Here is a 13,983-nt window from a genome sequence, read left to right on the forward strand (position 1 = left end):
TCCTTGCCAGAAATATGACCAAAAAACGACCAAAAAATTTGACAGAATATCTGGACACTTGTATACTTCAAGCAATTTTTTTAGTTAGGAGTAGGAGCCATACAAGACTTAGTTGTGATTTGTGAAGACCGAATTATGTGAAACTTTGTTGAGACTAACTGTTTAGTACCCACATTGAATAGACATGTCATACTTCGTATGATTGATGAAAAGATCGGTTTTTCTCAAAGTTTTAATATGTTTTCTTTAAACTGGTACTTACATACTTACGACGTCAGAAGTAAAGCCGTTAAACTACAAGAACATGACCTACATGCATTGATAGTATTACATGTGGTACATATCTACATTTGACTTCTATTCCTCACAAAAAGTAGAATCTTTACATTGAATCATACTCAGAGATGAGTTGTAGTAAAACGTCTTGAAAGTGTACTTAAATCAATTTGCATTATTTTAAGACATAAGTTTATCAAGGATACCTACCAAAAGCAGTTTACTTTCGTGAATTTGTTTTAAGCATTGGCGCAGAAATTAACGTTATGTACGACAATGCGAAAATGAAAGAGATTAATTAGAAAAAAAATTGTTTTAATTATTATATGTTGTAAAATTAGATTTAGAAAACTATGCTATTTGAGTCTTTGGTAAAATATTTGAAACATATTTGTAAGGAGAAATGATTTTTCGACGACAGTGATGCAATACGAACACCACGAGCATGAGCCTCCTCGATCTGATTGATTTAACTCAATTTTATATTATGTCACCTGTGATTCACAAGAATATATAAGCGCTACATATATGTTTTCTTTCATGTTTGACCTGATATTCTTGATAATCTTCATAATATCCTATAATGGATACAGAAATATTTAAAAACTTGAATTACAGATTTACATAATAGTATTTATTCCTAAATAACTCAACATGTAGTTATGTAGTACCCTATTTTCACGCAGTTATTTTCCTCATTCAACACAAAATCCTGCAACAATATTTTCTTCAAGCTGTAATTTATAGCTGGGTATTATTTCCTGGGTAACCCTTAGATTTCAAGAAAAAAATATATTAGTTTTTTTTTTCAATTGCAATAAGTTTCAGTGTAAGAGTCTTTATTTACTCCATTGCATTGGTCACTATATTCATAGTAAAATACATAGTACATATAAAATGAAATAAAAACAAGTAATATCAGAGAGGCAAGTATGAAAACCATTTCAATATATAACTTATTTGAGCTTTTTTGCATATCCTGAAATGATTTTTTTAAACAAGTTGAAAACGTCGGGAATGAATAAGCATCTCATATTTATCAAACAGTTTACAAGGGATAAACTGAAACGTTTATTTTTATTATTTTCATTAGCAAAATGTGCTTCATATGACCGTCGACAAGGCAGTGGTTGGTGGTATAGAAGTTGCGATACATCCTCCCAAACGCTACCTTATGCCAAAGCCCCATCAAAGGGTGACGGACAAAATATTCAGTGGGAATTATGGAGATCGTCCATGTATTCTATAAAAGCTGCCACGATGATGATTCGACGAAGTTTCTATGAATAGTACTTTTACATTATGTTCAATATTAAAAAAAAAACAAAAAACGAATGTTTTCAATGTCAATTAACAGTTTATGGAAAGGTCAATAGAACTTCGTAGTTCATATCACAAGATTCTTATATTGCTAGAGTCTATAAAAAACTATAAACTTTTCAACTTGAGATGGAAATATGAATCACAAAGTGTCAAATTTGACTATTTATTGCATGGTTATTATGTAAAACTAAATCATAATAAAGAGTAATCAAGAGAACCTAGGTTATAGCGGTAATCAAAAGAATGTAATACAGGGACGAATACCAGACATGGAAAACAGACATACACAACAAAGAACATAAAGTAACTAAAATCATACATACAAAGTAACAAAAGTAAATGAGCAACTCCGACTCCACTAAAAACTGGGAACATGGACCAGATGCACCGGTAGGGTAAGCGTCCTCTGCTTTTCTAGAAACACCCGCCGAGTTTCTCATAAAAAGTCAAGTCCGGGGTAGACAAACGAGGAAAGGTAAACTATGACCTGTTGAATAAATCAGTTTTCATGGTGCTGATGGATACGTCATAACGATCCACGAGTTCATGATGACGACCATAAAACTTCTGTAGTGATGACTTCAATCTTGTAGCAAAATAACCCTGTTCCAGAACCATATTTGTTAGAGTTCTAGCGCGATACAAAGAGTTTGCGTAGTTTCGGCAAGCTCTGGCGTAACGTATCAGTTGTGATATGAACACTCCATACGCAGGAGCCGAAGGGATGTTGCCACAGATGAAAGGAAAGTTGACAATTCTGAATGAAAAGTCATCACATTTGTCGTAAAGTTTGGTCAATAGTTTTCCTTTACCATCGATTTCTAAGTGCAGGTCAAGATATGAGGCTGACTTCACAGTGTCTGTAGTATCCTTTATGTCAAGTTCTTTTGGGTAGATGCGATGTATCAAATCCCCGAAATTAGGATTGTTTAAAGATAATACGCCATCTATAAAGCGGAAACTGAGATTGAAGGTTCTAGCCTAACGACATTCTTTCTTTCTGATCAAATCAGCTATAAAGCCAGCCTCATAAGAGTGAAGAAATAGGTCAGGAAGTAAAGGAGCACAATTTGTTTCCATTGGAATGCCGACCGTTTGTTGAAAACACGTCCATCACACTGGACAAATATGTTGCCGATTAAAAATTCCAGAATTTTGTAAACATCTTCCTCTGTATATTTGGAAGATGATTTGGAATTATTTCTTACAAAGTATGAGGAATCTCTACCAAGAACTATATATTTGTATCTAGGTGTACCATCTTTTTTGGAAAAACAACGATGTATAATGTTTTTAAGTCGGGATTTTAACTGAGTATGGGGAATAGAAGTATACAGTGCTGAAAAATCATAGGTTTTAATGATATTATATTCAAATGATAGTCTTGAGCTGATTGTCTCCAAAAGATCTTTTGAATTTTTCAGGATCCACATTGAATTAATACCACTACGGGAGTAACAAATGTTGTGGTAGGACTGTAGACCCTCTTTGACAGTTGTGAGTGTAGAAGTTATAAGTTTTGAAAGAATTTTGGTGGTACATTTTGCAGATCCAGCTATGAAACGTTGTTTGTGTGGATTCTTGTGAAGTTTAGGAATCCAGTACATAGACGGTATATCACAATCATCGTCCTTGGTAGAGAGACCAAAAGAGGATAGCACAGATTTATGGTTTTCCACAATCTCTTCTTTGGAGAGAGTGGTAGCAGTGTAGGTCTTATCACTGCTATTATTTTCTACGTCTACCTCTGATAATAAACATTGGATATAAAACGTTTTGCAGACAAAAACAATGTTGTTTTGGGCTTTGTCTGCTGGTACGACAACATATTTGTCATGTATAGTAGACAATGTTTTTGCTACATCGGGATCTTTGAAAACTGATGTAGCTTTGGCACTCATTGACCTACTTAAAACTTTCATTCGTTTCAAAATTAAAGACCTCACGGCCTTTAACCACTCTGACAGAGAATCAATGTCTTCTTGTTCTCGTTTTATCCATTTTCTTGCATAGTCCTCGACGGCATCCATAAGAACTTTAAAGTTATAATTCCAATTTATGGAGCGTGGTTCACTGTACTTGGGACCTTTAGAAAGAATATTACGCAGAGATTCGTTTTCGATAATGGTTAAATCTCCCGTAACGACGTGACCAGAAGGACCATATTTGAATTGAGAGGATTTGCAAGAATAGTCAGGTAGTTTAGCCTTGAAGTCCTCAATCTCGAGGTTCTGCAATAGCCTTTTATAATTGAAAATTTTGGATGCAATGGGTGAAGTATAGGAATATGAAATAATTGGTATGGATTTGTCTTGGAAATATGGGGGAATTTTGTTGGTGACGTTTTTTTTTGTTGGAGGATGTTAGCCAAATTAATTGCATCTATACCTTTGTTGACAAACGGTAGTGGAAGACATGCTCGTTTTCCTTCTTCATCTTGACTTTTCACACAAACTGGTTTAAAGAGTCTATCGAAACCAATATCCAAAATAATGGTAACTAGTCTGTATAATGATGAGGTGGGGTCAGAAACAGGAGTGTCAAGACTTGTTTTGTAAAGGTAGTGTAATAGAGTGAGAGGTATAGAATAAAGTTTGGTTCTAATGTGATGAAGTCCAAGAGGTTTTTGTATGAAAGGAAGAAGACCATCTATGGAGACATCATGTAACTTAGGTGACGTATAGTGGCGATGGCCATGACTCCTTTTCCGTCTTGGATTTTTGTCAAATAAATTCACATTCACATTTATGTTATTGTTATATTGGATTGAAAGGTTTCCTATACTTTTGATGTTGTCACTGCATCCGTAAGGTATTGCAGTACCTAGTATGCGTATCCAGCACTCCTCTCTTTCCCTACGGTAGTTTTTACTTAGAACGGGACTGTTCGTAGGATGGTAATTTTTTTCTAAAATACGAACTTTCATGGAGAGGATTGAATGATCTTGTTGATTAAAGTGTTGATAAGTTGTCGGGACTTTGGTGGTGTTAATTTCCGAACGATGACCGCACATTCTTTTATTTAATCGTTCTTGCGTTTCTCCGACATATATTAAACCACATAAGTTGCATTCTATTCCATATATTAAGTTTGTTGATTTGCAACTGAAGTCATCGTGACTTCTTGTATGGAAGGTTTTGTTTGGAAGGGAACAGGAGAAGTAAGAGTCGGTTATAAGAATGTTGCATGTTTTGCAATTTTTAATACCACATTTTGATATGGTACAATGTGGCTCGCCATCGTTGTAGTCAAATATATCGTTTAAAGGGATGGAACATGATTTGATAATTTTAAAATAGTCAGAATTTTTGTACTGGAATAGATGGTCTGCAGACAGAACGTGTGATTGGGTACTTTCCATACCAGATGTGAGTCTGCTAAGATTCCCATCTGGGGACATTACATACTAAAAAGTGAACTCGAACTTACAAAACATTAAATAAAACGGCCTAACACAGTTTCAAGAACGCTAACAAAATTTAACGCACAAGTCAGCATATATATCCTGCAAATTCACACGAAAAGCAAACTTAAAAAAACAAATTAATGAATAAAATATAAAAGAAAATAGAAAAATATACACTGTATGTCTTGTTTCGTTTTCACTTTCAGTTTACTTTATGTTGCTATACTATGAAGAAGCAATTGTCACACCATACCCTTGTGTAATGCTGTTTTGTGCCAGCCCTGAGGTTCCCTGATTGTTCATTTAGGACCCACGGATGGCCTTTTGCAGACATTTATGTTTCATCACGTTGGGTTTGTTGTCTTTTTGACATATTCACTACATCCATTCTCCTTATACTACGACCTAGCAAACAAATTTGAACAGTTTAATGTTTTGATACGCCTAATATTAATTCCTGTGAAGTTATTGTAGTCATTAAAAGGAAACAAATACAAAATTATATTCGATAAAATTCTGCAATAAACAAGCATACAATAAACAAATGTAAATTAGTCTAACAAAGAACAGGACTATGTATAAGAGTGTTATCAAACCAACAAATGCATCGCTCATAGGTCTCGTAGTAAGTTGCTAAGGAAAATTGGATATGAAAATTATCGAGAATCTAACCTGTATATTCTATATGTGGGCCTAGGTTTCCGACAGCTGTCGATTAACCTTTTGGAATGATGGTTTATGCCCAACATGTCTGAGTTTGATCGAGTTTTGATGTTTCCTGACGATACACACAAGATTAACAGGTAAGACAAAATAATATCAATGATAAAATATTATGCATAAGAATGTCCAAGGTTTCCGACACTCCTATCGATTATTATATGTGCTTATTTTGAGCTTTATGTTTTTACATTCGAGTGAATTTGTGTTCAAATTAATCCGTTTAAGCAGATTGATATAAAGATACATATACAGTAGCAAAAAGTAACACGTTAGATAAGTTCTGTATGAATGGAATGCTTTTTGAGAACCTTTAAAAATGGGCAAGAAAGGTATACTCTTCTTATTGTGAAACCTGTCTGAATTCAACTCTGAATAATTACAAAACCTGTCTGAATAATCCCGTCATACCAGTTTAATGTATTTCAACCTTTGGTGAACCGAGCAAATGGGTATGTCTGAACTGAAGCGTTTATTCTTATTCCAAAAAGGGGTTCTGTTTAGACAGTTTTCATTGTGTTAACACTTACACGTTTCTCGAAAACACAAAAAATGTAACTCTGAACATCGAAAGACGTAATTCCCTTTTTTTAGAAATCAAATCTCATGTTTTGTCTCTTCCCCATGTCACCAATCAGAATTAACAATAACGTAATGGCACGTCAGAACTCATGAACACGGGATTTGGCTTTATACTTCGATGTTAGTTTGGTTTCAGTACTTCTTTCTTGTAAAAGTAAATAGAAATTATGTTTTGCCCAGTCTTGTTCACTTGAAAAATGAAAATTATTAGCAAATAAGCATGCCTAACAAAACACAGACAAAATATTTTATGAAAGAAGTACATAATAATTATGAACTGTAGGAGGCAGACGTTGCGTAAGGGGCATAACTCTTGAAATCTTGATATGTTTGTATCATATTCAATTTCACCATAGCCTATCAAGCTTTCATTTGAAGCAAAATGAAATCAGTCCAAGTTACTTTGATGCTTACATGAGAATGATGTGAATGCTGAATACAAATGTTCCAATGTTTTGTAAGAGTTGTTCCCCTTACTCTATGTCTACCTTAACATGGTGTCCATAGAAAAACCAGTCAGTGGGTGGCATATGACAAAATATTATTCAATATGATATCATAAGTGAATCCTTTCTCAAAGTGGAAATTTGATTAACTGCATTAAAGGAAAATTAAGAAATAAATTATATAATGAGTATTGAAAATCATTGAAAAAGGGAGTTACTTTTATTTTATGCAATATTTTATGGCTTTGTTCATTCGGGAACTTTAAAATCATTTTCTGAGCTATCCATTGTCGATTTGACAAAAAAACATTCTATTTGATATACATATGATATATCAATTACATTAGAACAAACAATTCAGCTGTAAAATATAATTATATAATCTGCCTGACTTGGTTTAACATGGACAGCATATCAAAGCTAATGGGAACTAAATTTTGATTAACTTCGAGGTTCGGGGTAAAAATAAATTCGGGATAACGAAGCAAGTTTTCGGGGTTAAGAGTAATTTGAGGTTTACATTATATCACAAGTGTTTATCTACAATGAGTTCAATATTTTATTTCTCAGCAAAGAGCTCAATTTCTGTAATATGAATGTGAAATCCATTTTTGAAATGAGGAAGTCATTTACTGAAAAGTTGTATTTCTAATACCTTCAATCGTAATACTTTTCTGTTCGTATATAAAATCTAAACATTTTTTAAAATTTGTCTATGCCCATAATAACTTAATTAACATAATTTAATTAAAACATTAATACAAAACACGCACAAAAAATCTACTTTAAGATTTACCTACTACTAAATAATTTGCTTAATTATTAATAATTATCATTTTTATTAAATGATCTGTTTATTGTCAAATCTCCTTTTTTCATGAGCTATTTGTCAATTATCATGACATCAATGTCTAGAAAGCGGTGTACAACACTATCACAAGTATTGACTTTATGTTTCTAGAGATAATATTACATTATAATTGCCGTAGTACAGCATATGTGACGTTAATTCTGATACAATGTTCTACAACCAGAGACGGAGGAAAGAAGATATCGAACATTATGATTTTGTATTGTTTAATGCATGATGCCAAAGATACATGATGAACAATATTCAATGTCTCTGCTTCCACACACACACACACACACACACATGCGCACACACCACCATTACCACTACCAAGGAAAACAACAAATAGCATTATGTTTTATTGTTCAGTACACGCAAAAAAAAGTTGTAACGCAATTTTAAACGAATTACATGTATAAATTAAAAATTACAATTTTAGCTCAACTGTATTTTTTTCGTAGGAAATCGAATCGGGTGTGATATATTTTATTTTTTAAAGTATAGACATTTTTAAAACATCGTAATAATGTTTCTCAATAAATAAAATGCTTTATTGAAACCTTTTTTGGGGCTTTTTTGCGGGTATAGAAAAGGGAATAGCACAGTAATACAACTGGCAAATACCTCAAATTCTACCCTAGTATGGTTGGCTATAGAAAGTATCTCAGGTAGCACAAACATTTTTTGGGAGTTTATTGTTACTTTGCTAAAACATTTTCAAAAGAACATTGTAAAATCGTTTTTAAACGTTTTGATTTTTTTTTCAAAATTTTTTAATAACGTTTTTGAAACACTTTACTGTTTAAGTGTGAAAAAGGTTTGTTTTCAGAACTGTTTATTGAAATGTTTTTGAAATGTTTAAACATGTCACTGTAATGTTTTTGGATCTATTTTTAAAACATTATTTGGATATATTATAAAAATGTTTCTTATATATACTTTCTGATTATGTTTTCATCACATTCTTTTGAAACAGTTTAAAACATTTCCAGATATGGTTTTAGAACGGTTTTCTGAACTGTTCAATAAAAAGTAGTAGAAATGTAAGAAAAATATATTAATATAATATTTTTAAAAAATATTTTAAAACGAATTTAGAAAATTTTCCAAGCTATTTTAAATAACATATATATATTTTTTTCTTTTAAATATCAAATATAAAATATAAAATAAATTAAAATTCTGATAATTTCTCACTATCAGACAATAGAGGTTATGTATAATTACATCATTATTTACAAATTTAAATAAATGACCGAACAAGAACATTATGCACATGCATTATACATGTACATGTAATACTAGTCCTCTTACTTTATCATGTATATTTGATTTATAATTAATTCATCAAAGTTTAGTATTCCTTGTCTTTCAATCAACCAACATCGATGATATATAGATGATAGCATCTCCATAGAAATAATAGTTTAAATGGTGTGCCACATGTTGCTATAGAAATAGAGCTAATCTTTATCAATGTGCGTATTATCTCACACAAGTGTGCAAGGAGCACACACTATTTTGAACACGATTTAAAGAACTGGATTTGTCCAACAAGATGTAAGTACAATTCTGTGTAATTAAATAGTAAAAAAATGTATGCCAAAGTACGAGTGTGTAACCTTGTTTTATAAACATAACTGGTCAATCAGTCATTTTACAATTTTCCAGTCAATAGACAACATCACGCTGTGAAGACAAACACTCAAATGATTTCTGATTATGTTTTTATTTTGTTTTTGTAATACCCCGAAAATTTGTTCTGCTCGGGAAAATTAACGCGTTTCACTGTTTCCGGTTTTGTATAATATTGATTCAATTGCATGCCCGAAACAAGATGACGAAGCTTACATTTCAAAATTTATATCAAACAATTAGGTGTTGACCCCACACGGAGTAGGTTTTTAACTTTTGATTATTTTCGTATGATAGATAAGTGTCTCAGTGAATTAATTGATATGTTTATATTGCCGAACTTTGTGTAAATAGGTGTATTTTGAGCGTCACAAAGGGCGTCCTAAATATTAACCCGGTCACTAGTTTTGCCAATGGTTACATTCAAACTTTTCGTTAATTTCTGACCAAACGGTACTTTTAAGGTATGTGTCAAAGAACACAACTATCTTCTGAATGAATATAGACGTTTGTTGTCAACAGTTAACTGTCATTTTGAAGTGTGTATATTCAACTCTAGATCCTTTGATCTCAGTTTCCGCTATATAGATGACGTATTATCTTTAACCAATCCTAATTTCGGGGATTTGATACATCGCATCTACCTAAAAGAACTTGAGATAAAGGATACTACAGACACTGTGAGGTCAGCCTCATATCTTGACCTACACTTAGAAATCGATGGTAAAGGAAAACTATAGACCAAACTACGACAAATGTGATGATTTTCATTCAGAAATTGTCAACTTTCCTTTCATCTGTGGCAACATCTCTTCAGCACCTGCATATGGAGTGTTCATATCACAACTCATACGTATTCCAGAGCTTGCCGAAACTACGCAGACTTTTTGTATCGTGCTAGACTTCTAACAAATACGCTTCTGGAACAGGGTTATGTTGCTACAAGATTGAAGTCATTACTACAGAAGTTTTATGGTCGTCATCATGAATTCGTGGATCTTTACGGTGTATCCATCTGCGCTATGAAAACTGATTTGTCCAACGTTTGATAGTTTTCCTTTCCTCTTTCGTCTACCCCGGACATGAGTTTTTATGAGCAACTCGGCGGGTATTTCTAGAAAAGAAGAAGACGCTTACCCTACAAATGCACCTGGTCCATGCTCCCAATTTTTAGTAGAGTCCGAGTTGCTCATTTGCTTTTGTTACTTCGTATGTATGATATTAGTTACTTTATGTTCTTTGTAGTGTATGTCTCTTTTCCATGCCTGCTCTTTGTCCCTGAATTACATTCTTTTGATTACCGCTGTAACCTTGGTTCCCTTGATTACTCTTTTAAACTATTTTTCATTATCATGATAGTTGTATGAATATTGTGATTATATTTATGAGTACTAAGACTGATATTTTGTATTGAATTTTACCAGGACTTTTATTTTTAAGCTTTGCAAGTTATTTTGAGAATTCATAACATTATTTCATGTCCTGCATGTATGGAAGGCCAAATTGGCAGAAACTCTGAAACATTTACACTACGCATATTGTCAAAATTGGGTTCAGTATATTGAATATGTTCTGCTAATTTTGAATATTATGATTTTTTGCATATTTATGTTTGTTAAATTGTATGTTTTGTTTATTGCAGATTTTTACCGTCTTCGGGGGTTTGGATCGAACAAAGAAAATTCACAGTTTTTACACATGATAAAAACATATGATCTCTCCCTTTTGCAGGAAATAGGGATTACAAAAGAAGCTTATACCTAATGATTTAATGATTTAAATGATTTAATTAACCAAGATCAATAATTTTAAAGGTAGGTTTTGTACAGTGATGAGAATCTGATTGGACAATAACGAGTAATCATGGCATTTGTTAGTCTTTCCGTGTGTCTGTTCATTAATTTGACCGCAATATGTAAATTGTTTTACATAAATCAGTAGCAGATCCAGAAACTCCGAAAAGGTGGAGAAATATGGTCTTTGAGGGGCTCACCATTGGTAGTATCATTGATTTTCTATAAAATCAAATTATTTTTTTCAAATGTTCTGTTTGAAGAGGACATACATTTTACAGGTGTACTTAGCTCTGCTCACCACAATAACAGCTTAAAAACTCAATTCATGGTTTGTCAAAGAGCAAATAAAATCTTGGTACAAAACAGCTTGTTTTATTCTAGCATTATAGCATTCTAGCAATATTATGTCCATGGTTGACACATACACGTGTTGCAAAAAAAAAATCAAGTAATATGTTATTGGTAGTACGTATATTTTTTTCCTTCAGTATTTAATTCTTACTACTGTAGGTATATATATCGTGACTATACCATTAATCCGGCACCCCTTTTTTTTCAGGAAACAAAAGAACTGAAATGGATGCTGCTTTAGATGCCTGAAGATGAATAAGTGAATTGACAAAACCTATCTTTGAAATTTCGATTAGTTTGTTGCTACATGCTAATTTCTTATTTCATGTTAAACCTGTTGTATGTGTATGCGATTTTGCAATAAAATATTCATAATTTAGATGCTATTGAAAAAAAAACATTATAATAACATTATAGTGAATGGTTGTTGAAATCTTTATTATAACATTTCTGCAACCAGACATATTTTTCGTTTTAAAAACATTTCTAAAAAAATGTTTTCAGCCTTTTTAACGAAACGTTATAATAACATTATAGTGAATGGTTGTTGAAAACGTTATTATAACATTTCTGCAACCATACATTTTTACGTTTTAAAAACATTTCAAAAAAATGTTTTCAGTATTTTTAATAAAACGTTTCAAAAATATTTTTATTACATGTTTGTGCTGGCTGGGATACTTTTTCATTTTCCTTAGCTCGCCTTTCCATCACTTGATGTCCGTCTTTGTTTACAATTTTTAAAAATCTTCTCTGAAACTACTGAACCAATCAGAACCAAACTTGGTATAAACTTTCCTTTTTTCCTTAGGGTATTCTGCATAGAATTGATGTTGGGATTTTTTATTCGTCGAAAAATATGTCCTTACTAATAATTGAACATGGTGATCATTCAGAAGTTTTTCGCATTTATCTTCAAATAGGTTTATCCAAATTCTGACATGTGCTTCAAACGTTCATTATGATGAGTTCTATTTGTGGTCAAATTTTCGTCTTAAACTGTTGCGCCATGTTGGAGTTATTGCCCTTTTCGACTAGTTTTCGCTGCTTTTTTGTTTTGTTTTAGTTTTTGTTTTTGTTTTTGTTTTGTTGTTTGTTTTTTGTTTTGTTATTTATTTAAAACTCCTCTGAAACTACTGACCAAATTAAACTAAACTTGGTATGAATGCTTCTGAATTGAATTAAATGAAACTTTTACTGAATAGTATTTTAATTTTCCAATGATAACCTCTTATTTTAGATTTTGGTCCTTATCGACATGTAGGGTAAAAGGTGCATGATACCGAACGGGGGAGTGGGGTTATCAAGTTAGTGAGCAGTTTTTTTCTAGTTTCAGTTGAAAATGAATAACATTTCTATAGTGTTGATACTTCAATTGATGATTTCAATTTCGATTTTTAACAGTGCTCTATTAGCTAGGAAATTCCTTTTGGTTTTTATTAAATCCTGTCCTTATTTACTTGTTTTAAAAACCCATTTCTCCTTACATGTCATGTCACAGGAAAACATAAATGTTTTCTTGGAAAAAAGTGCAAAACAAGTGCAAAAAAAAAATAGATATCAGAAAATGTAGAAATATACAAATGTTCACGAAACCATTGTATTTGATTTGTCCTCACTGGGCTCATAGACGGATTGTCAATCAACGACTCAAATGTATATAATTTCACACTTGCTTTATTTATTCATTTTTTTGCCTTAAAGACATATAGGATGAAAGCATTTCAATGTAAGAGGGAGTAGTGTCAGTACTCTTTGCCTTTTAAATAATCCAGATCCTGCCCCTTCTGATTTCCCAACGAAGGTATTGGCCAACATTAAATCCACCATATGGGGTAGTGAGTCCCAATACACCTAAAAGTCTGTTGCTGTATGTCTTGCCAAAATGCAAGAGCTACATTGATGTTACCAGGAAAACGAATCTGCCCAAGATGGAGAACACAATACAGAGGATTACTTATTGGAACGTCAGACGTAGAATACGCGTCAGAATATATTTGTGTTGATGAAAATCCAGAGTATTTTATGTTTACACGGTTGCGGAATGACGATGGGAGAACTCTTTATCCAGTAACAATACGGTGTGGTAGCCTTCCCCGTCCCCCTATCAGTTTGTTGTGTGGTCTGTACCCTGAAATAGCAGCAATATCTTGGCCATCTTGATTATAATGTCATATTATTTGCATATATAGGACTTAAGATATTCTAAAACATCTCTATGTCGTCATTTAGTTTATATCTTTATGACAAAAATGTTTATAAAATACCTGGTTTTATCAAGACCAGTAGTCAAGCAGCAGGTAAATCAAACAATCTGCAAATTAATTATTAACTCATGTAATTAGCAAAAAAATAAAATAAAATAAACTTTTAAAAAATGCTATCACGAACCAACTGCACTGGTACGGTACGCGTCTTCTGCTGTTTCAAGCTCCGAACAGCGGTAGACGCATTTGTGACCTCATTAAGTAAGTCTTGCATAGGAAGACGGATCGCCCTGCCTGCACTTGCTGTTAAAAACCAAAATAACCTTGCATGTTGTTTTCTTTATATCTGAAAATCTACTGGAAAAGGTGTCATTACGAGAGTATTCTTCCT

At 32.6% G+C, this 13,983-nt stretch overlaps 1 protein-coding gene and 1 long non-coding RNA gene across 3 annotated transcripts; both read left to right on the forward strand.

Moving 5' to 3' along the window:
- Window positions 1–5,567: 5,567 nt before the first annotated feature.
- On the forward strand, window positions 5,568–11,885 carry LOC148606693 (uncharacterized). Of its 2 annotated transcripts, none has more exons than XR_015915132.1 (3): window positions 5,568–5,808; window positions 10,881–11,052; window positions 11,594–11,885. It is a non-coding gene; the product is annotated as an uncharacterized LOC148606693 (long non-coding RNA). The 2 variants fall into 2 exon arrangements; XR_015915133.1 differs by having other exon boundaries at window positions 10,970–11,052.
- A 359-nt stretch (window positions 11,886–12,244) lies between these two features.
- On the forward strand, window positions 12,245–13,548 carry LOC148606694 (uncharacterized). Its single transcript, XM_088546146.1, has 3 exons — window positions 12,245–12,283; window positions 13,106–13,223; window positions 13,298–13,548. The coding sequence occupies exons 1-3, from the start codon at window positions 12,245–12,247 to the stop codon at window positions 13,546–13,548; spliced, it is 408 nt and encodes a 135-aa protein (XP_088402272.1).
- The last annotated feature ends 435 nt before the right edge of the window (window positions 13,549–13,983 follow it).

The sequence above is a fragment of the Perna viridis genome, chromosome 9 (assembly GCF_037379345.1).
Source record: "Perna viridis isolate PV_CMFRI_1.1 ecotype Kerala chromosome 9, ASM3737934v1, whole genome shotgun sequence".
NCBI classification, from domain to species: Eukaryota; Metazoa; Mollusca; class Bivalvia; order Mytilida; family Mytilidae; genus Perna; species Perna viridis.